Source organism: Perna viridis, chromosome 8, assembly GCF_037379345.1.
Source record: "Perna viridis isolate PV_CMFRI_1.1 ecotype Kerala chromosome 8, ASM3737934v1, whole genome shotgun sequence".
In the NCBI taxonomy this organism is placed as follows: domain Eukaryota; kingdom Metazoa; phylum Mollusca; class Bivalvia; order Mytilida; family Mytilidae; genus Perna; species Perna viridis.
In genome coordinates this window covers 19,210,515-19,235,991 of record NC_142452.1, presented here as the reverse complement: position 1 = coordinate 19,235,991, position 25,477 = coordinate 19,210,515, and the positions used below count along the sequence as shown (strand labels likewise).

At 32.8% G+C, this 25,477-nt stretch overlaps 1 protein-coding gene across 1 annotated transcript in view; it reads right to left on the bottom strand.

The window, feature by feature from the left end:
• Window positions 1-10,265: 10,265 nt before the first annotated feature.
• LOC148609657 (peroxidase-like protein) overlaps window positions 10,266-25,477 on the bottom strand; it is an 85,786-nt gene continuing 70,574 nt past the window's right edge. The window contains exons 4-13 of the mRNA XM_088540894.1: window positions 23,385-23,593; window positions 22,406-22,594; window positions 19,018-19,069; window positions 18,694-18,794; window positions 18,395-18,493; window positions 17,730-17,828; window positions 16,551-17,244; window positions 13,571-13,743; window positions 12,659-12,761; window positions 10,266-10,367 (exon numbers count right to left, since the gene is read on the bottom strand). Of these exons, the coding sequence (XP_088397020.1) occupies window positions 10,301-10,367; window positions 12,659-12,761; window positions 13,571-13,743; window positions 16,551-17,244; window positions 17,730-17,828; window positions 18,395-18,493; window positions 18,694-18,794; window positions 19,018-19,069; window positions 22,406-22,594; window positions 23,385-23,593 (1,786 nt within the window). The 3' untranslated portion in view covers window positions 10,266-10,300. The remainder of the gene's footprint in view (window positions 10,368-12,658; window positions 12,762-13,570; window positions 13,744-16,550; window positions 17,245-17,729; window positions 17,829-18,394; window positions 18,494-18,693; window positions 18,795-19,017; window positions 19,070-22,405; window positions 22,595-23,384; window positions 23,594-25,477) is intronic.

Sequence of the window (25,477 nt, the reverse complement as noted above, 5' to 3'; positions counted from 1 at the left end):
CCCATATTTATTAGTACTACATAGCAATGAAAACAAGTAAGACATCACTGCATTTCATGAGTTAATTATTTTTTTTTTTGCAAAATGTATAGAATTTATTTCTTTGATGTAACATTGATAAGATAAATTATAATTTTTTAATGTGATGAAAGCTATATTCCTTATCTTTACATTTCATAACAGTTTGACAACTTTCCTTTATATGAGGACTCTACTCACTGCACTGCTCCATCGGTTGAAATTGATACAGGGAAGATATGTAAACGTATAGAAAGGTCTGAAAAATTTCCAACGTTGTTAGAACTGTCAAATTTGCGATGCTAATATTTGGTCGTTCACTCCGCGGGACTCGAACTCGTACCGCAGTAACTTCTATGGCAACACCGCCTGCACAAGCACAAAGTCCAGCGCCCTAGACCATACATATATGAAATCTTGATTTTAAAAAAGAAAGAATACGAGTGGCTCCTCTCAGGTGAATAAATGCCCATAGAATATGATTCAAATTCATCATTGGAGAAATATACAAATAAAACAAATGTACGATATCAACGTTATCATATCCAGCTGAACAGTATACGCAAAAAACACAAAAAATAAACGATTAAAAATGTCAAAGTGACATTAATGTTGAAATAAGTTGTATGTTTTCCCTTCAGACTTTCAATTATCAATGCAGTCTGTCTTTCTTTTTATTTGTTATGCGTTTCAGTACTCACGATTCATATGCTTAAATAAAACATTTTTTTGCCATTTCTGTCTCTAAGTGCCGATTGTTGAAAAATTCTAACAATATCTGTGCTTAAACAAAGTCAATTGTTCACGAATTGAAAAAATGAAAAGGAAAAGGAAAGACGACTTTCAAAAGAATGTTTGACACGAGATTAGATGGTAACATGGTTGTGCTCATATACTAAAAACTGAAATCGTCTTGGTTAATCACGGCCGATTTGACAATGTAAACACTTAAATGCTGAATTAATATGCCATCTGATTTGAACAATCCATACTCTACGGAGGATTCGTTTTGTGATATTAATGTGCAGATTATTGAATAAAATAACACTGTAACAATAAAATTGAAAATATAGCATTTTCTGTATATTCGTTACACACTTCATTTCGTTCATTACAAATCTAAAATCTAGCATATACTTTGACTTTCTTTGTGGATATAAACACAAAATACCCCCACACATGTTTTGTAACGCATTGTTAACTAACCAATTGCACGATATGAGTGAAGCTGACCATCAGCTGACTGTTTTTCTACTTGGTATAATTCCCGTTTTCTCGCAAAGATATATACTCGATACTGTTACATCCGATTTGCACTCATATGTGACATTATATATATTTGATATACATATATGAAAGATTTCTTAACGTCCTCGAGGCCCGCTTCATCAGTTTATCATGCATAAAATCACTTTTATAAGTCCCTATGTGATATGTAATATATTTTATTTTGAATTATTTTCATATTTTTAATGGAAAATATATGCACAGAAAGCAGCCCAGCAGGTAGGCAGATTCTTCAAATTGGATTTTACATTTGAATATGATTCATGCTTCTTTTTTGCTTAGAAAAATGTTGAGTCCAACGAAAGGTTAAATAGGGCCTTTATACACTTCTTTGGTTCCTTCATAGTTGGGATTTGATTTACAATACAGGTACATATATATCATGTATATAAACGGTAGGTTATTTCTGCGTTTTGTTGCACAACATGTGCCATCGAGGAATCTGTAAAGTTAGTTGTCCATTACTGTAAAATGGAGTCCTTGATTTCCAATAACTGTCCAATATACTATGCATGGTATATACATGTAAAGTTACATATTGTACATTTTAATACACTAATGAAAAGGTCCAAAGATTTTCAGTCTTGCCATTTGTGCAGATTAGGGAAAGTAAGTTCTGACAAGTCTTCAAACAATTTTTAATTTACCCACTTTTTGTCTATGAATTTGTGCCTAATAAATAAGTGAAGTTTACACATTATACATGTACATAAAAATACAATATTAACCTACCTCATACATATACAATGTACATGAAAATATTACTCTTTTCAAGATTTTTACCACAAAACATCTAGTACAATACTTTACCTCATCTATGAAAAAATCTCCAACCCACAGAAGCGTCACATCATTACGGTATATTTCATTTACCCGGTCAATTTTCTTATACCTAGTCCTAATTCAGCGATAACCGGTCAATGCTAGAGTTATCTTTTCATCGTTTCTAGTCAAAACAATATGGCAACCAAACAGATTGTGTCAAAGAGATAATCATTTCAATAACTTATATGTGTTGTATATGTAGGATAAATACGCCTCGTAAGGTATTAAGTGTATTGGCCAGGGTAAATTCCATACCGTGTCAATAAATGACTATGTAACTAATTATAGTTAACATTTTTTGTTTGTTCATTGCCTGTATATATCTGAAATATTGAAGCTCTGGCGCAACACCAATTTATCAACAGGTTTTTGTTTAAATTTAAGAATTTAACAATTAGACAAGGTTACTAATAAGATGAAGCTACACATCATTGTACAATATACAATACTAAAGTGTCGGGATTAGTTTTGTTGATGTAGGATAATCTGTACAGATACAATGGGTCCTTCAAGTCTACATTTGTTGAATCCGGTATGTACTATATGATCAAGTTTAAATGGCTTTTGAAATCAAATACATGTACATAGTATAAATAGTATAAACATGAACGACACCTTAACTTGACAGAGCTGTTGATCAATTTTAAGGTTTCTGTATAAATGTACATGTATTTGTATCACTCATGATTCTCCTTAAGTAAGTGTCAATATAATTATATAGCCGAGTATAAGTAAGTCTTTTCATGTGCCATTATTCATATCATTGCATGTTGACATCAACTGACGACGAAAGAAATTCAATAACTGTTTGATACATGTTTGAGAAAAAAAATAAATAAAAAAAAAGAAGAAGAAACATTACTTATACAATTATTTTAGTGATTAGATTGCATTGGGGAACTGACATTTGATGTTTTAAGGTTGTTGAAATATTTACCAGATATATCTAATAAGCCTAACAGCAATGGTCAGACTTACTTCGTTTGGGACATTAGTTATGATAAAAGATATTAACTAGGAGATGGAAAGTGGGAGCCCATCTTTAACTTATGACATTAATTTTTTTTATATGTGGCGTTTTGGATATAGATGTATGGTTTTCATCTGTCAGTTAAAATATAATTGCACCATGCCTTAAATGCTCGCCGTCTGTATGTGAATCGTTGAAATAAAAATAATAAGCAACCGCGGACAAAAGTGTGTAATTAATAGCCAAAAGTAATTATTGATAAAGATCAAAGTTCAAATATGGTAGGGTTGTACAATCAACTTTGCTTATTGGCTCTCCTCTGAAAAAAAATACTCGATTGTGCTAGAGTTAATGCGGATAATAAATGCTTTTTTTGATTTTGTAAATTAAGTAAATTGCTTTTAAAACATATACAATAACAGGATAAACCTGTAGACATGCATATTATGAACGCATGATCAATGAAAACATTTTTACTGTCGTTCAATCTCATTGATAGGTCAAATTTATTTGAATTGCTTTTTTGACATTGTTTTCTTGTACTTTTTCCCTATATTAGCAGTCAAATATTGTGTCACAGATGCTTCAGGGTAAATTTGATTAGCTTTTCAGTTGTTTTCTAGAAGAAATGAAAATATTTGAGGCAAAAAAGACCAAATGGAAAATTATGATGTTCCACCTGTTGCCATATACAGAAGAATCTTATTTATACTTGTTAGAGAAATTCTTGGTCTTTTCACTCATTTTGCTACGCTCAGCTTTAATCTTTACCTTCCTTTTTATAAATATTATACGATAATTCTTTATTGCGTTTCACCATAGCTGTTCCTTATTCTATCATGTAACAACCAATTAAACGTACTGTGTATTGGCAGTTTTCCAATATTTCATCCTATATTCGGTACTTTTAGGAAGTTGAATTTTTATGTATTGGTCAAAGTATACCACAAATAAGTATTTGCAGCTTTTACTTATCCATGTGCTAAACTAGATTTGCAAAACTAATTTTAATAAATGTTTTGTTATTACGTGTTTTCTCGATTCAATAACAGCTTTGGTTGGATCTTGTCTAATTTGAGGGTTCTACAGTATATTCCAATCAGTTTCTTAATATCATCTAATTGTTTTGTAAATCATTGGAAACGTACCATATTTCGTGGATAGGTTGATATCGCGTGTAAAAAGCCCTAGTGGACGCAAGATCTAGGACGTTACTTATCAAAATATTAAAGTTATAGATTTTACATACGTTATATCTAATTGTGTCTGCTTCTTCAATGTTTACATCTCATTCAACACAAGTATTGTCCATCTTTTGGGAAAAATCATGTATTACAACAATGTTTTTATACAAAGAAAACAAAGTCAATAACTATTTTAAAAATAATAAACGAACTTAAATCGATATTCATGTTTGATGTAAAAGCGAGACAATCCTGGTGTATTTCACCGAACAATCAACACATGGACATGTTTATAATGTTAGGTACGTACATCACGTCAATAAATGATAATTCTCTATTTAACCTTTCACGTTCAAATTTTTGGTTCGTATGTTGACTAACCCTGAAGTAAATGGGTCGCGTTTGACGATACTTTTTTTTTAGTTAAGATCTATCGTTACAAATTTATCAGGATTTTAATTTACCTCTAGTAAATCCAGTGCGGCTAAACCTGTTTTCGAAGACAAATCTGACACCATATGTATGAATAAAAAAATCTTCTGGAATTAGGTATCTAAATGTTATGTCCACAGTATTTTCTGAATTTATTTTATCCAGGTAAACCTTGATCTCTACCACGCTGAACATTTAGAATACTAGGGTCAAGACTTTCTCTATGTGCTGTTGGGAATAATTGGTTTTTAAATTAATCGGGAATGAATCTGCCTATGTGTCTAATATAGTTTTCCGACATCCATTCCCCATTACCAGAAGAATCAGTTTGGTCATGTACTGTTCCAGATTCAAAAAAGTGTCGTGGAATCTTTCCTGTTTGAATTGTAACAGCCTAAAACATTTCCAACCAGGGAAAGCCTCAATAAATTGTAATAAATTGACTTATGAGTGTTGTGAAATAACTCATGCGACATCAAGAGATTGTGTGTCGAATGAGGATTTCGAGCTGTTGTCTTCTGGAACAGAACCTGCTATAGGACATAATGTTCTTCAGAGATTATACAGTCACATTCGTATGTATATCATAGCAATTGCACAGATAAATTTTGTACATGTGAAATCCATGTAAAATGAGCTTAACATGAAATATATGTAAATTTCACATGAAATAATTGTGATTTTTACTTGAATTGACTTAAAACATGGACTCCATGTATAAAATAATTTTTGTTGGTGGGACTTCACCGTTTCGTACAAATTGAAGTTAAAATAACATTTTATCAAATTAGCGTGCTACCCAGCATCATAATTTGCACTTTGTTGTAGGCCAGATACAAGCAAATATACGTGTAGAATGGAAAAAAAATGAGTTTGCACTTATATAAAAAGTAAAAAATCTTGTTCAGTGTACATGTCCCTATTTTTCCTCACTGTCGATGTATGCATATTTTTAGAGTCAGTATCGTTAATTCTGACTGATATTTATGAGTTATCAACATGAATCTGGCATGACACTCAAAACTGCAATTGTGACCAAAACGCTTAAGGATACAGAGTCGGTGTAAATATCGGCAAAAATAAATATGAAAATAAAAGACAAAACAGAGACACTAAAATCAAAGATCATGTCCAAAACGCGAACACAGAAAACAGAGATGATCTACATTCACAATGTAGCAAATATCATTTGATAAGAAAACCTGATTGATTGGTTGTTTTTTTTTATGCCGTTTCGGCGACAAGGGACACATCACGGTAATATTATTTAACCATCACTCGCAAAGAAAACGATTAGCAAAACTAGACAGTTCATAATGAACTTAAGCATTTGCAATACGGACGAAGAAAACTGAGAATGACGTCAGTTGCTCCGGAAAGGTACGAATGTCCTGCTTGGCTCGCGACTTGCGCCACATTGTAGGTGAGTAAAATCTAGTTGACAATAATTTATATCACGGATACACTTTGTAAAACCTTCGGAGCAACCCTACATGTACAATATCAATTAAAATAATTTTTTCATGAGACAAATTTTGGAATTGCGGAATAACATTACAAAAACAAATGCGGAAGATCAAAATCACTTTCAAAACTAATTTATATCTAATATATTTGACACTTTTACCGTTGATTTCTAGATCTTTGACCAATTACGATTGGAGTTTTCAAATAGCAACGCATACGTTATACTAGAGCTTGCCTAAACTGCGCAGACTTTTTTTGTATCGTTAGACATTGTGTAACAACTAATGTTCTAAGACAAGGCTTTGATTCTACAAGATTCAAGATTCACTATAAAGGTTTCTTTGTCATTATCACGTATTCTTTTATTTTAACAGCGTATACATCTGCTCTATGAGACCCGACTTGTTGACCGTATCAAAGTTCGTCTACACCGGACGATATTTTTTTCTCAGCAAATCTGCGAGTGTTTTTTGAAAAGCAGAGAATGTTTAACCTACCGGTGAACCAGGCCCATAGTCCAAGTTTTAGTGCAGTCCAAGTATCTTATTTACGTTGTTTCTCTTAACGTTTACTTTTGTGTACTTCATGTTCTTTGTAGTGTTTGTCGAATTTTCCTGTCTATGCTTTATCCTTGGAATATATTGATTTCCTCTGGAATCTTGGTTCCCTTGATTGCCTTTACTATGTGATACACGGTGTTACTTTCACATATTAAGTATTAGCATATGAAGAATCATACTATTTATTTAAGGCATTTCAATTTCAACATTGATATTCTGTATATTTTCAAAACTACGCAGACTTTTTTGTATCGCTCCAGAACTCTAACAAATAGGCTTCTGGAACAGAGTTATGTTGCTACAAGATTGAAGTCATCACTACAGAAGTTTTATGGTCGTCATCATGAACTCGTGGATCGATATGGTGTGTCCATCTGCACCTTAATATATCTTTCTACAATGATTGAAAACCAGTTTGTACAGTATCAAAATATGGAATCTAAAGTTACAAAACATGCAACGTTTGGATAACTGATTCTTTCTTTCGGATAGGATGAACAGAATTAGTATTGACAGAAGGACGAACATCTTACCTTACCTTACTTATACTTATATCATTAATTCCGGAAGCGGAAATGTAATGATAAACTGTTATTTCCCTTTAAAACTGAAGTATCCTATATACGTTCAAAACAATTGAAAGAGTAATCAAGAGAACCAAGGTTATAGCGGTAATCAAAAGAATGTAATCCAGGGACAAAGAACAGACATGGAAAACAGACTTACACAACAAAGAACATAAAGTAACTAATATCATACATAAAAAGTAACAACTGTTTTTCTAGAAACCCCCGCCGAGTTGCTCATAAAAAGTCAAGTCCGGGGTAGACAAACGAGGGAAGGAAAACTATGACCCGTTGAATAACTCAGTTCTCATGGTGCTAATGGATACATCATAACGATCCACGAGTTCATGATAACGACCATAAAACTTCTCTAATGATGACTTCAATCTTGTAGCCACATAACCCTGCTCCAGAGGCCTATTTGTTAGAGTTTTAACAGTAGAAATTCCGAATAAAAAACAAATCTAGAATGAGAGTAACCAGCCTTTTTTATGTGTTTTTGACTTTATATAAGACAGGTGAAACTTGAAATGCTTCCGAAAAACATGAATTAATACCGCCACTCATTTTGTCAGCCTTGATTTATTATTCAAATAACCTTCCAACCTGTTCCTGATATACGTTTAAATTGTCCTAATACACGCCTATAATTATAATGTAGCCTGCATATAGCTGAAATATTGCTGTTTGGGCGTAAAACCCCAACAATCAATCAACCTATTGTAATGATCTAAATCAAGTTTATCTTTCGTTTTAAGGTAATTCACTGGAATAAATAGTTATCTCCATGCTGTCTCTTGAAAAAAAAACTGATTCGATTTCTTTTAAATCATCAAAGCAAGCGAATTTTTTCATTGACTGGTTTAATTCAAATCACATTTACTGAGTATACACAAGATGCTGCTTTTTCTAGCTCCTGGATTTGAAGTTACAAACTGGACATTGATGCTTTATTTTATCATTAGTATAATGGATTCAGATGATAATACAGCCATTTACGCTTTTAATTTGTTAAAAAGTTAAAGCCGTTGGTAATTTAAGGTTCTTCTCGCACGAGTTAAAACCAAGAACAATTACAATATCAAAGTATTTCAAGGACAATCCATAAACAAAATTACAATGTGTCACTACAATAGTAATTAGAATAAAACATGTATGAAATAATCGAGAGAATATTGTTTTTATCATAAAAAAACTGATTGGTAGTAAGGTTAAAATGCTCACTATCGTCTCTATGGAAATAATATACAAAAACATCAAAGGTCATTGGTAATAATTAACTATCACATGAAAAACAAAATTGAAGAAAGATATCAAGGTATTAACGAAACCCCGTGAGGAAGTTCTCGAAAACACTTTCTAGGTTTGTTTTGTTTTTGTTTCTATTTAAAGACGTACAACAAATGTAAATGGGTCTAAGTTGTTCTTCTTAACCTTATAATGAATTTACAGATAAGGAAGCAAAATGGCAATATTACAGGGATTGGAAATCTATGCCTAATGACAAGAAATTCCTTTGCTATAGAAATTATGTCAGATATTTCTAGGGAAACGAATTTAGTCATATTTGTAGATCTGTAATGTTAGATTTATTATCTTATAGAAAAACAGCTTGCTTACCATAATCGACTAAGTTTAAACAAGTTTTTCCCATGTATGCTTCATTCATATTTTTAGATCATATAATTGATATATACTTGGCAACGGATCATCAGATATTTCAACTTTGTGCATACAGAAAACATCACTGCATTTCATGAGTTAATTAAACTTTTTGCAAAATATATGTATTTTATTTTTTCGATTTAGAATAAATAAGAAAAATTGTAGATTTTTGAAGATGTAATAAAAGCTAGGCTCCTTATCCTTACGTGTCATAATTTGTTCTGTTATCATAAAAACAGTTTGACAGCTTGACAGTTTAGTTCTGTCTACAGTATGTCTACAGTATGATAACATTCGGGATGTCGGTGTAAGCCCCATATTGGTTAACCATATTTCCCCTCCAGACGTTCAATTAACGAGGTAGCTTTTTGTCTTTCTTTTTATTTGTTATGCGTTTCAGTAACCACGATTCATGTGCTTAATCAAAACTAACTTTTTATTCGCTATTTCTGTTGCTACATTGTAAGTGCTGACTGTTGACAAGATACTAATTATTGTATTTCTCAATTTCTGTGTTGACAAAAATGTAATTTCGTACTAATTAAAGACTAAACGATCATATGGAATGAACAATGACCTTTAAATGAATTTTTGACACCAGATTAGGAGGTAAAACATGGTTATTGTCAAAACCCTTACAACTGAAATCGATTGTGATAAATCAGGACCAATTGTCAAGATGTAAACACTTACATGCTGAATTTAAATGTCATCAGATTTGAACAATCCATACTCTACGGAGGATTCATTTTGTGGTATGAATATGCAAGTCAACCAATTCAATGAAAACAACAAAACAAAACGAAACAAAACAAAACAAAAATTGTATGGTCGAGTATAAATAAACGGTTTGTCTTTCCTTATTTCATTATTCCTATCATGTTTCATTATTCAGGGCACGTTAACATCAACTGATGACGAAATAAATGTAATAAATATTTGTTACAAGTTCAGTCATCGGATTGGATCGAGGAACTAACACTTGATGTGTCAATGTTGTTGGGATTGCTTTAAATTATTTATTAAACATATCGATTAAGCCAAAGAAAATAATCGAACTTAAGTCTTCTAAGATATCAGGTTTGATAAAAAACTATTGACGGGAATGTGATGGGAAAAAGGAGCCCAGATTTAATTTATGAAATTTATAGAGAAATCTCTTTGCTTATTTCTAACGCTTATAGTTATATAATTGTCATCTGTCAGTTACAATATGACTTTAACAAGCCCTTGATGTTCGCCGTCTGTATGTAAATCACTAAAATTAAAACACAATAAGCAGCCGCTGACATGACTTTGGCACTTTTTATTGATAACCAACACAAATTATTGATAAAGATCAAAGTTCAAATCTGGTAGGGTTGTACAATCAACTTTGCTTATTGGCTCTTCTCTGAAAAAAAAAAAAAAGAATACTCGATTGTCTTAGGTTTGATGCGTATAATAATATTTTTTTTCTTGAAATTAAAAAAAATGTTTTGAAACATGTACAATAAGAGGATAAGAGTAATCAAGGGAACCAATGTTATAACGCTAATCAAAAGTATGCAATCCAGGACAAAGACCAGACATGGAAAACAGACATACACAACAAAAAACATAAAGTAACTAAAATCATACATATAAAGTAACAAAAGCAAATGAGCAACTCGGACTCCACTAAAAACTGGGACCATGGACCAAGTGCACCAGTAGGGTAAGCGTCCTCTGCTTTTTTAGAAACACCCGCCGATAAACTTGTATATATGTATATGTTTAACACATGATCAATGAAAACATTCTATTTGTTTCGTTCAATCTCATTCAGACGATGATTGCAACTATCATACACATATGTTAATGATACACTTGACTGGTGCAGTGATACTTGAAAGCTTTATACTTTTAAGTACTTCTCTCTGACTAAGAATCAGGCAAAATGTGTATAACGTGTGGCACATGAATAAAAAAGTAGAGATATTTTTGCAATGTCCGAGTAATTATACCTCATATCCTCTAGAAATAACTATCAAAGTGTTTGTCAACTTTGCCTTTTTAGGATATTGATATACATCTAGGTCACATATGCGCTATTGATCCCCCCCACTTTTTCACTTTATTAGCAGCCAAAAAGTATTCACGTCATAGATGCTTCAGGGCAAATTTGAATAGCTTTTGTGCTGTTTTCTAGATGTACTGAATACATTTCAAAACAAAAAGACCAAAAATGGAGAATTATGATGTGCCATCAATTGCCATTTAGGGTATATTATCACGATAATGATTTAAAAAAATATCAAGCAAAACATATACATTCTTCTATACATTGCCCTTTGCGAGTTGAGACGACCCGTGTAAGACGAGGTCACACGCGCTCGTCAACTCATTCTCTAAACAATATATTCAAAACAAAATCAAAAGACAATTTGACGTTACAATTTACTATATTTTTAGAAAAGTAGAAAAACGAATAAAAATATACTTATTCACGGTCGAAACAGATAATCGTTGACGATCAAAGATCCGCTAAGTTTTCACTCGTTACAGTGATTCCTGGTCTTTTCACTCATTTTGCTACGCTCAACTTGAATTTCTGAAACTCGTGAAAGATAACCCGATCTTTAATCTTCACCCTACTCTTTTATAAAGGTTATACGATGGTGCTTTGTTGCGTTTCACCATATCTGGTCATTTTTCTATCACGTAAGAACCAATCATACTTACAGTGTATTGGCCTTTTTTTAAATATATCATACAAACATATAATCAGTATATTTATGCAGATAGATTTTTTAGCTGTACACGAATGTTACAATCTTTATCCTAAATTCCTTTCCTCTTTCGTCTACCCCAGACTTGACTTTTTATGAGCAAATCGGCGGGTGTTTCTAGGAAAGCAGAGGACGCTTACCCTGCTGATGCACCTGGTCCATGGTCCCAGTTTTTAGTGGAGTCCAAGTTGGTCATTTGCTTTTGTTACTGTGTATGCATGATTTTTGTTACCCTATGTTCTTTGTTGTGCATGTCTGTTTTCCATGTATCGTCTTTGTCTCTGGATTGCATTCTTTTGATTACCGCTATAACCTTGGTTTCTTTGATTACTAATTCGGAATTTGTACTCTTAACCTCACAATATATCATAAACACATTCTTCGTTTTCCTTTTCTCAAACTTATTTTGTTTATGTTAGATTTCCACGAATGTAAATGCTGTATTCTGTCTAAAGACATAACTTTTTACGGATGCCTACGAACTTGTCATATCACCCCGAAATATATGACACATATATTGCTCAATCAATACATGAAATCATGCATATTTATAGTTCTGTACATAAGTAGGCACATAAAATTAGCCCAAAAGGGGGCCAGGATTTTTGTAATTTTGAAGGATAAGGTAAAATATGTTTCAAGTTTAAAGGTTTTTTTTCTAGTAGAAATTATTTACAAATTAAAGAGTCTTAAAAAGTTACAGGCATTCTCTCTGAACATTTTACGTGCATACATTTGCAATTTAACGGGAAGTAGACTGCAAAGAACAAAATTTAAATGATTTATGCATACAATATTCTTTTTTTCTTGATGATTTTCCAAATATACCACAGTTACCTTTCGTAAACCATGAAGTTAATGTTTGCAGCTTTTATATATCCGTGTGCCAAACAAGATGTACAACACTAATTTTAATAGATGTTTTTGTTCTTACGTGTTGTCTGGATTCAAAAACAGCTTTGGTTGGATTTTGTCTAATTTGAGGGTTCTACAATATATTCCAGCCAGTGTCTGTTTCTTTATATCATCTAATTGTTCTGTAAAACATTTGAAAAAAATCGTGAATAGGTTGCTGTCTTGTGTTAAAGGTTCACCTGAACGCAAGATCTAGGACGCAACTTATCACAATATTATAGTTATAGCTTTTGCATACGTTATATCTAATTGTGTTTTTGCTGCATTAATGTTTGTATCTCATTCAAGACAAGCATTTCCGTCTTTTGAAATCATGTATTGCAACAAAGTTTTTTATACAAGCAGAAGAAAGTGAACAACTTATTTATCTTTACAAAAACAGTAATTTCTTAACGTGTAAAAAGAGACTAATATAGATATTAAGAAACGTGTAAGCTATAATGCAGTATGCTTAAGCAAAAAGTTAGTAGTTTCCGCTGCACGCTGAATGATACATATTGTCATAGATAGTTGTGGGTTTATTTCAGAACTTTTCAGACGTGAATGTTAATTACAAAATATAGATGTGCCAAAATATTTCTTATTTCCGTTACAAATACAAATGGGCTAAATATAATTTTAAACAGACATGATACAAAGTTTCGGGGTTGTATTAAATTCCTTCTAATTGTAGAGTTCCCGTTTATTGAAATAATAAACAAACTTAATCAATATTCATGTTTGGTGTGAAAGGGGGGCAATCCTGGTGTGTTTCAACACATGGTCATGTTAATATACGATAGATCTCGATTAAGACTTTCATCTGAAACTTTTTGGTTCGTATGTTGACTCTACCTGACCCTGAACAAATTGGTCGTGTTTGACGATACTTTGTCTTTTTGGAGTTAAGGTAGAAGATCTTTCATTTTAAAATTATCAAGATTTTGATTACCTCTAGTAAATCCAGTGCGGCTAAAATCGTTTTCGTAGAAAAATCTGTCACCATATTTATAATTAAGAAACTGTACAGCAATTAGGCATCTAAACGTTGGTCCAAGGATAGTATCTGGTGACTTTGGTCTCTCTGAAATAGCTCCTGCATAAAGGTCGATGTCGTCAACGTTCCTATGGACAAATACTTTAGAGCTATTTTGTCAAAAACAGTTACTGACACAATCACTTCAACGAAATAAAATATTGTTGAAGCATTATTTTTTATTACATGTAAACACACAGCGTTTAAAAGTGGGTCATGGTCCAGCAGACACTTTAGTTAATTGCATCAAATTATCGAAAGACATGCTTTACCATTAGAGGGTGATGAAATTACCGAACTAAAATAAAGAAAGTCCATATACCAAATGGCAATAATAAAGCAAACACCGCAGCGTTGAAGTAGCCCTGATTGCTACAGACATTTCCGTCGGAACTGGCGTGTTTACAAGTTTTTATAACGTGCCAAACACCCTGCTTTCATTTCGGTCTATTGCTTCCCAAATCTACTGCATAAAAACAGGCACTAAGACATTGCCACCAAATTGGAATGGATTGATATGTCTACGTGAAAACATAATATACATATACACGCAAGCTATGAGTTCGTTTTTCAATTACTTAAGTTTGCAAATCGACTAACTTAATATATGGATTAGAATGTAACTAATGCGATCTGGTATATGCCGGTGAAACACAAGAACGATTAAACAAACGAATGCGCGGTCATCGTTTGGTATTCAATACCACCGAATTCCCGACAGTTTATCAATATTTAAATCAACAAGATCATTGAATCCTCTCTATGAAAATTCGTATTCTTGAAAAAAATTACCATCCAACAAAAAGTCCCGACTTAAGTAAAAACTATCGTAGGGAAACAAAGGAATACTGGATACGCAGACTATGTACTGCAATACATTATGGGTGCAATGAAAACATCAAAAGTATAGGAAAGCTTTCAAACCAATATAACAATAGCATAAATGTGATTAATTGACAAAAATCCAAGACTGGAAAGGAGTCATGGCCATCGCCACTATACGTCACCTTAGATGGATGTTGCCATTATTGGTTCCACAGACTCTTTAATCAGTTTTTGTAAAAGGTCAAGAGAAAGACAAACGATCATTTCTTTCATCAACTTTCTTTGTCAACAAAGGTATAAATGCAATTGATTTGGCCAACATCCTCCATCACAAAAACGTTACCAACAAAATTCCCTTATATTTCAAAGACAAATAAATACAGATTTTTTTCATATTCCTATACTTCTATTGCATCCAAAATGTTCAATGATAAAAGGCTATTGCAGAACTTTGAGATTGAGGACTTCAAGGCTAACCACCCGACTGTTCCTGCAATAACTCTCCATTCAAAAATTGTCCTTCCAGTCACGTCGTTACGGGGGATTAAAGCATCATCGGAAACGAATCGCTATGAAAGGTCCTTCCTAAAGGTCCCAAGTACCGTGAACCACGCTCCATAATTTGGAATTATAACTTTGAAGTACTTATGGATGCTGTGGAGGACTACGCAAGAAAATGGATAAAACGAGAACAAGAAGGCATACATGACAAATATGTTATCGTACCAGCAGACAAAGCCCAAAACAACATTGTTTTTATCTGAAAAACGTATCACACCATATGTTTATCATCAGAGGTAGACGTGGAAAATAATATCAGTGATAAGATCTACACTGCCACTACGCTCTCCAAAGAAGAGATAGTGGATAACCATAAATCTGTGCTAACGATGATTGTGATTTACCGCTTATATACTGGATTCCTAAACTCCACAAGAATCTAAACAAACAACGTTACATAGCTGGCTGGATCTGCAAAATGTACCACCAAACCTCTTTCAAAACTTTTATATTCTATACTCAGAGCTGTCAAAGAGGGTCTCCAGTCTTATCATAACGCTTGTTATTCCTGTAGTGGTATAAATTTAATGTGGATCCTGAAAAATTCGAAAGATCTTTTGGAGACCCTCAATTCAAGATTATTATCAGAATATAATAGCATTAAAACCTATGATTTTTCAACACTGTATACTTCTATTCCCGACACTCCCGACTCAAAAACATTATACATCGTTGTTTTTTTTTCAAAAACGATGGTACACATATATACAAATATATAGTTCTTGGTACAGATTTTTAATCGAACGAAAGAACATCGTTCAGCTAGATCCTTTGATCTCAGTCTCCGCTATATAGATGACGTGTTATCGTTAACCAATCGAGGTTTGGGGATTTGATACATTGTATCCACCCCATAGAACTTGAAATAAAGGATACTACAGACACTGTTAAGTCAGCCTCATATCTTGAAATCGATGGTAAAGGAAAACTATTAAATAAACTTTACAACAAACGTAATGACTTTTCATTCAGAATTGTCAACTTTCCTTTCATTCGTGGCAAGGTCCCTTCAGCACCTGCGTATTGAGCTTTCATATCATAACTCATACGTTATACTAGAGCTTGCCGTAACTACGCAGACTTTTTTTTATCGCGCTAGACTTCTTTCAATTAGGCTTCTGGCACAGGGATATGTTGCTACAGGAATAAAGTCATCACTACAGAGGTTTTATGGTCGTCATCTTGAACTCCTGGGTCGTTACTGTGTATCCATGTCTGGTCTTTTCCCCTGGATTACATTTTCTTTATTTCCGCTAGAATTTTGGTACAATAAATTACTCTTAAAGAAGATATAGAAGGTCTACTATAGTTTTATTTTATCTAATTTTAAAAATATTTGTTCTGTGCAATTGCTTTTGATACAGATATTGTCAACTCTGTTTTAAGTTCACAACAGTGATCAAGGGATGAATTTCTAATAAAGTGGTAAGTGAAGCCATTTAAATTTGGGAGTTTGATGAAGCAGCTTATCTGTCCTGAGGGTGAGGAATAACCATTTTAATTTACTTACGAGTACACACTTTTTAATTTGTTTACGGCATCAACGCTGTGATCAACAAGACCACCGGGAGTATTGGAAAAGAAACCTGCAGGAATAAGTCCACAGAATTCTCTGAACTTATTATATCCAGGTAAACCGTGATCTCTACCACGCTGAACATTTAAAGCACCAAGATCAAGACCTTCTCCGTGTGCTGTCTCGAATAAGTGGTTTCTTAGTTGGTCGGAAATGAATCTGTCCATTTGTCTACCAAAGTTTTCAGACATCCATTCTCCAATACCAGAAGGCCCATAATCAGTTTGGTCACGTGTTGTTGCAGTTTCAAAAAATGTGTCCTGTAGTCTTTCCTGTTTATTATTGTAACCGCCTACAAAATTTCCAACAAGGGAATGTCCCATCCGAAAGGCAGCTGCCCCAAATGCATTTCGTGTCGATCCATCGTGAAACGGGGAGTAAAAACTAATATGACCTTCTGGTCTGCTAATCAACCCGATTGCATTTGAGAATGAAAATCCTAGAAGGACTGGAAGAAACTCGTTATATACAATATGTTGATAAACTGCAGTTAATATTTTTCTAGCTTCTTGAAACGTCTTTTGATTTATCCCTCCAAACTTCAAACGATCAGCAATCCTGTTGTGCTCTCGCATGAAAATTGTATGCCAAACAGTCAGAAGGGGAACTTCTGAGTTTCTATGGTCACCTTAAATAAACCAATGCCTTTGTGTCATGTCTTTTACTTTTTTTATACTTTTTTATAGTTTATTTAGACTTCATCATTTTTGATTAAAATCAATGTCTATCAGAAATCATTTTTACTTGTTCACACCTTACAAAAAGATATTTTTTAATGTTTCTTAAAATATTTGATTAGTGATAATATGATTCGATTTCTGTAACACAAAACTACTTAGGAAAAATTCGATAATTGTTCTATAAATTTGAATTCATTTTCACTGTGGAAGAGACTATAACTATACGCTTAGTCAACTGATTATGAATAAAATACTTTGAAATAATGACAAGTCTAGCAAGAGGTCATAATCTATATTGTCATGACTACATACAGAAACATAATTTGACAATTTTTGGAATAAATTTGAATTTAAAATACACTTCTTTTACTGAGAAGTTTTGTGTTGTGTTTTTTTCTTTTCTTATCCTAACGAATAATACATATGCTCTTACCTGCGAGAAAACACAAATTTTGAGCACCTTCTTTTTCACAAGTATTTATTCCTGTAGGTTCGTTTGGTAAGAGGCCGTTGTTTCCTTCTTTTAATTTTCCTTTAAATATTGTTTGATAACAGTCAATAAAAATAATAAAAATAAATCTTCTTTTCGATACATATTTATACATCTTAACAAGTATGCTATTTAAGTTAACAAAAAAAAAAAAAAAAAAAAAGAATTCAAATCATAAGGGTGTAGAATCAGCGAAGTCCTTTTATGTTAATGTTCTGAAATATGACCATCTCAAAAAAGTACTGTCAGACTATTTTTTTTTAAATGACTATTGCAGTAATGGGATTTTGTGTTAACTTTTAAGCCAGACGTACAACTTGTGGTTTATGAAGCATTGCGCATTCCCGTTGGTAGAGACATCAACAATATACCAACATAAGCTAATGAACATGTTTATTCATTTTCCTTATATTATAAACGAAGTCATCAGAGTATTTATAACTCCATCCCTCATAGGCAGAGCCATAACTAATATTAGGTAAGTAATCAATGATACGTATACACTGTTTTTGAAAATGTATTGACTTAATATATCTGAACAGTTCATCTCCTTTTTTATCTATATTTAATCGCCTAATATAGAGATTACTGGTTATGTCTAAGCTTACCATTGCTTCCTCTTAAGAGATTCAGTTCATCGTTACTGCTTCCGTACACACTTGAAAGATCAAGCCATGAAGTTATATCATTCAATTGTTGCCTTGGGCCTGTATATTGAGAATATAAGTCTTACTTGTGATAATTAAATTTAAGAGATTAACATTTATGAATCTTTTTCTTTTGTTTTGATAAATATTTCATCCTTAAGTAAGAAATGAATTTCTGCATTTTTTCATGTGAATTGAATTAATTAAAAAAGACAGAGCTATAGTATCCCCTCCTCTAGCGAAACAAGTAACTTACAAACCTGGAAACCACGGGAACGTTGATGCAGGTAAAGATCTCACAAAATTCATGCATGCATATTTGAAATCCCCTGGTGGTGTGTTAAATGGGAAACATTCAGGCCTGTAAACGTAAATAAACGAAAATTAATATAATGATTAATTTAGCAGTGTTAGATATAAACAATAAAAGTAGGCCAATTCGTGCATCCAGTAATGCTTTTGTATTTCTCTATCATTAAAAGCATTATAAACATGCATATTAAAGGAACTCACTAAACCGTTTGATCAAACTGCATAGTACATAAGTAAAACACTTGAGTAATAAACAAACATATAAGACGTACCTGAAAATCATAGAGTTTCCGTTACAACATTCAATATCACTCCCATCAGACTCTGAAGAAAGTAATTGACAAGAAAAAATTGCTACCTTCAAGAATGGTCATTTTTAAAGTCACCTTTTCAGAAAGATATATACAATCAACTGCAGTCAAATTTAGTGAAAGCTCCCCTAAGAAAACCACCTTATTAACATTTTCCAAATGAACAAACGTTTCATTGGCTATTAATTACATGGATCTTATTAAACAAGTCATACGTCAGTAAACATCGCCCAAATGGAACCCAAAATATAGAAACGACAGCGGTAGGAGATTATCGCTTGTATTGTCAAAGTCATGTTTAGTAAACCATTGACCTGTTTAACATGTATATCCTGAGACATGACATAAGACATTGATAAGAATAGTTTTATGGTCATCCAAACAAGCTATCCTTAAGACCATCGATATTAAGATATCCTTATGATGGTCATAACGGGTCAATACATGAACATGTATGTCATTATGTACAAAATGTATGAATAAGGGATGATTCGTACATGTAGTGTAAATGTGAAATAGTCCAATTTTGGTTCCTTTTATCCGGATTTCGTGATATGATCGAACTTCACAAATTCATTATTTTATTATGAAATAAACAACGAAACTACATAATTTTCACATTATCGCTCAGGCACACCGTAAATTTGACTTTACGTTTAACTTCATTACTCACCGTTGCCAAAGAGGGTCTCCACTCCTAATACGATACCTGTAACTCTCGTACTGATATTAATTTAATGTGGATCCTGAAAAATTCGAAAGAACTCCTGGAAACCCTCGATTAAAGATTATTATCAGAATACAATAACATTAAAACCAATGATTTTTCAACTCTTGATACTTCCATTTCCCATACTCAATTAGAATCCCGCCTCAAAAACACTATTCATCGTTGTTACTCTAAAAAAGACGGTACACCTAGATAAAAATATGTAGCTCTTGGTACAGATTACTCCTACTTTGAAAGAAATATTCCAGATCATCCAAATATATCGAAGACGATGATTTCAATATGCTGAAATTTTTTTATCGACAATATATTTTCCAGTGCGGAGGACGCGTTTTTCAACAAACGGCCGGTAGAACAATGGAAACAAGTTGTGCTCCACTACTTGCTGACCTATTCTTTCATTATTACGAAGCTGACTTTATAGTTGAACAGCGTTTATATATAATTAGCTAGATCCTTTAATCTCAGTTTCCGCTATATAGATAACGTATTATCGTAAACAATCCTAGTTTCGGTGAGTTGATACATCTCATCTACCCCAAAGAACTTGAGATAAAGGATACTACAGACACTGTGAAGACAGCCTCAAATCTTGACCTACACTTAGAGATTGATGGTGAAGGAAAACTGCTGACCTAACCATACGACAAGCGCGATGACTTTTCATTCCATATTGTCAACTTTTCTTTTATCTGTGGCAACATTCCTTTCGCACCTGCGTATGGAGTGTTCATATCACAATTCATAAGGTATGTCAGGGCTTGCCGGAACTACGCAGACATGTTGTATCACAGTAGACTTCTTACAATTAGGATTCTGGAACAGGGTTATATTGCTACAAGATTGAAGTCATTACTACAGAAGTTTCATGGTTGTTATCATGAACTCGTCGATCGTTACTTCGTATTCATCTGTTCAACGTGTCATTGTGTTCCTCTCCTCTTTCGTCTACCATGGACTTGACTTTTTATGAACAACTCGGAAGGTTTTTCTAAAAAAAAGCAGAGGAGGCTTACCCTATTGGTGCACCTGGTCCATGCTCTCAGTTTTTAGTGGAGTCCAAGTTGCTCATTAACGTTTGTTAATTTGTATGTATTATTCTGATTATGTTAAGTTCTTTGTTGTGTTCGTGTTTTCCATATCTGGTATTTGTCCCGGGATTACATTCTTTTGATTTCCACGACAATTTTTATTCCCCTTGATTACTCTTGCATACAAACATTGTGAAAGTTCAAAACTAAACGGCTATAAGTATTGTATGTTACTGAACATTTGGGACTATTGCATCTTACAAGGGAACAGTATTATTAGAAAACAATAATACAGAAAATAAACTCGAACGATTTGAAAGAAAAAAATTAAAAAAAGACAAAATGCTCCTTTTAAAACAGACAACAGGTCACAGGTCTATGATATGGTTTAAGATCTCGGCGATTCATGCATTTGCAATGATACTATATTTCGAAAGAAGAAACAAATTCAAAACAAATAAACAAAACAACATCAACAAAATGAAAAAAAATGTAATGTGAATCCTCCCCCTCATTTTGACAAATTGTATCCCAGTATGTCTTTATGTAGGCATATACTAAAAGCTATTTTTCGATAATTTGTAAGTTCACAGTTCGATTTAATGCCGAGTCCATACATAGTGAAGTGGACGAGATTTTGATAAGACATTTTACCAGCAATAGTAACGTTATATAGAATGATTGAACCGTCGCCAAAGTTTGTTTATCTTGAAATTGGCCGGATACCGTTATATGATCGAATATGACAAAATTGTGTGTTCAAATAAGAAACAAAACAATAAATGTTTTGCCTGTCAAAATATTGGTAATGCACACCGTCAAACAGGATTTACATGGAAACAGTGAGAAGGATTAAAACTAGACAGCATACTAATTGCACGTTACTGTACTTGCGGTACCAAATGAAGTCTGCATCTTTGTACATTATCTTTTTAAAGAATTTCGAGATATTTTATGAAAAATATAAACGATAAAAGTTATGTTCGATAAACTACAAATTAACTACAAGTGTATACAATTTATATAACCAATATTGAGCCAAACACAAAAATGCCCCGGCAGACAGGTTGTATGATTGTACAGTTGGATGACAGATACCTAGTTTTACAAGTCATGTAGTGGAAATTAAAATACATACACTGAAGTTAGAACCTAACCAATAAAGTATCTTGGAAATCTTTTACAAAACCTTCAATTTGCAGTAACTGAAAGTAATCAGTGGTTAGATTGGTCAATGAAATTGATCCACACATCTCAATGTGTTTACCGTTGCACTTCATTGTAACGAACAAATGACCAAAAAGCTTACATTGAGTGCAGTTGAGTGTATATTAAGATGAAAATTTTGGTTTGGGTTTTCGATTCTGGAAAATAAAACGTTAGTGAGTCATTATTTTTATTTATCAATTACCGATGAAATTTTTCAATAAATATTTAATATATAGTTATATTGTAACCTGAATCCTATTTTTGTTTACCACTTGATATCTACTTACCACAAAAAAAATAATTTGCATAATATGAGTCTTTAATTAATATAAAATTAAACAAAACATATTTCTTAATAATGATCATTTATAGATGTAACCTGCAAAAATGGGCGTGGCTATGACGTCGTGATCAATGAACTGTCCAAAATGAGTAAGAGCTATGTTGAACTTTTGGCTTTTTGGTGATTGCCCAGTTGGTTTGAAAACAGCATTAGATATGTCACGTGGGCTGGGCAAAATGTTCCCATTTTTTCCTTTAATTCGAGGAAAAAATCCAAGATTCCATACTGAAAAAGACATATTGAAATCTTAAACCATTATTAAACTATTGTATGGACTTTTTTGCATTTTCAGTTAACAAAATTGTATTTTTATGTTAAGGATGAAATATGATTGATATAATGTTCTGTTCCATTTTTTTTCTTACTGTGCAACCTAGGCTTTCCAAGTTTCTTTCTATTGAAAATCTTAACACAAAAACTGAAACAATTTCGTTCGTACATTGAGGACAGACGGTGCCGATTAAATGTATAGGCTTTATAACTTCAGTGCATTTTTAGAATGATAATTTCTTATCGCTGCATTGTGTGATAGCAAAAGTTCATTAATATATTCATAAATAAAGACGACATCCAATGCCATACAAAGACACAGTGTTAAAAAAATTAAAGCACAGTTCTTTAAAACAGTGGTGTTTCTTCTTTAAAATATAATACATTAAGTATCAAACTGTACAATCGAATCAGGTCGACTCGTCTCATTGAATAGTATGGTTTTGGACAACAAAAAAAATGAATCTGTGTCTTCATTTGCAACATCGAAAAGGCAGAATTTAAAGAAATAATTTACAGTTATCCAGCGCGAACCGATATAAGAACATTCAATATAAAGAATCTGACGATGACATCCCGTCTTGACCCCCCTTTTGTATTACTAGAGTAACAACTAACGAAGAAAACAAATACCCGTTATTTCAGAAGTTTGTCATATATAATTCCATAAATCGCTTAATCATGTCAATGGCAAAGAATTTTCATTGTAATGCAGAATATTTTCTCTAATTAGTAACATTCTTACAGTCGCCATATTCAGGCTGCACAAATCGTGATTGTGGTGTTCCTGCTGAACCCATAAACGGATGCAGCTTGTTGTTGCATCGTCCGTCAGGTCTTCTGTATCTGTCGTTTCCACAAAGAAAAGCTACCCGTGGTGCCCCTCTAAGTTGTTTATCTTGTTGTACAGCTTCTGATACTGCCCGTCTTAACTTATCATTTAATGGAAATGATCTTAAAAACGGAAAGCAAATAAAATTAGATATGTCATTACACACATATACCTATTTTGTGTTCTTCTTTTATTAATAATTTGTATTATACTTTAAGTCAATTTGCTGAATTTTAATTGATTGGTTAATTACGAGGGTAATATTGTGCTCTATCACATGTCTTAGAGGGTGATAGCTTTTTTTTCTACCCCCCTCTCGTGAAAACCTAAACTGGTTCCTGTCAAAATTAGGTACCAGTTCAATCGTTGTCAATAATCAATATGCGCATTGTCCATATCAATAACTGATGTAACATCGATGAATAAATGAAATTCAGCAGACTTAAGTACATTTTAAGCTAAAAGGCAAAATCTACTACAAGTCTGTACCCAAACATTTCTAATTGTATTGTCAAATTAAAAAAAAGTGACTGAGTTTGAAACTTTAAACGAAAGTGTTCAACGGAGAACTGCCATTATTGATAAATTTCCATACACTGCATTCTTGATCTTTTTTGCTTTGTTTTTTTTTTTTTGTATTTGTTGTTGTCAATTATTCTGCCTTCTTAAGACTTACGGTAACAGTTTGATTAAATAACTGTATAAAGTCCCTGCATGGGGTAAACTACCCACTTACACCATTCCCCATTGTTCCATCATCCATTGTCACATGCCTCATTCCCCATAGTCCCATAACCCCATTGCCCCATTGCCCAATGTCCAATTCCCATAGCCTCATTCCTCATTGACCCATCCCCCATTGCATTGTATTAATTCCTGTTATCCAATGCCCAATTCCCATAGCCTCATTCCTCATTGACCCATCCCCCATTGCATTGTATTAATTCCTGTTATCCAATGCCTATTCCCCATTCCAAAAAGAAAAAAAACAAGTAAAGTAAATGTTTTATCAAATATATATAATGCACAAGGATGCACAAAGTTTTGTGCAATCTATATTGATTTTAGAATCTCAAAACCGGTTCGGGAATAAACGAAATAACGGATAAATTCTTTTAAATGAGATATTTATGCAAATTGAATGAGGGCCAACACTTGAAATCTCCTTGATGGTCTTATATTGTTGTTTTTTAAAGAGGTAAAAATATGCATCATATGTGTGGCTGCAACACATTTATTTTAGTCCAATTTCTCAAAAATGACATTTTCGTCCATATTGTATAGGAGCGAACAATTTTAATTTCAATAATGGTCCAAAATTATTTTTTTGAAATATCAAAAATGGCAATATCAGTACCCAGTTGGTGTTTGCGACACTCAAATTGCGGTCCAAAATCTTAAAAACTGACATATTTCGGCAAAGTGTATGTGTGCAAACACTTTCAATATAGCTATCAGTCTAAAACTATTGTATAAAATGTTAAAATTGTTAATATAAGTATTATGTTAGTAAATTTGATACATATATTCAGACAGAAATTTTAAGAATGACATGTTTTTTTTTTGCAAATTGAATGGATGCGAACACCTGAAATTTTCTTAATGGATTTGTGTTATAGTTATAAAACATGTAAGAAATTGTCAAAATAAGCATCATAAGTGTGGCTTCGAAACTTTTATTTCAGTCCAATTTTCACAAAAATGTCATATTTCTGCAAATTGTATGGGTGCGAAATTATTATTTAGGATATTAAAAATATCAATACATGTATCCGGTTAGTTGTTGCGCAATTCATATTTCAGTCCAAAATCTTTAAAATAACATATTTTTACAATGTGTGCGAACACTTTCAATATTCCTATCAGTCTAAAACCTGTGTACACAATGTTCAAATTTTCAATTTAAGTATATGTTGATGGCTGTGGTACATATATTGTAGACCAAATTCTTAAAAATGAGATATTTTTGCAAATTGAATGAGTGCGAATACTTGAAACTTCCTTAA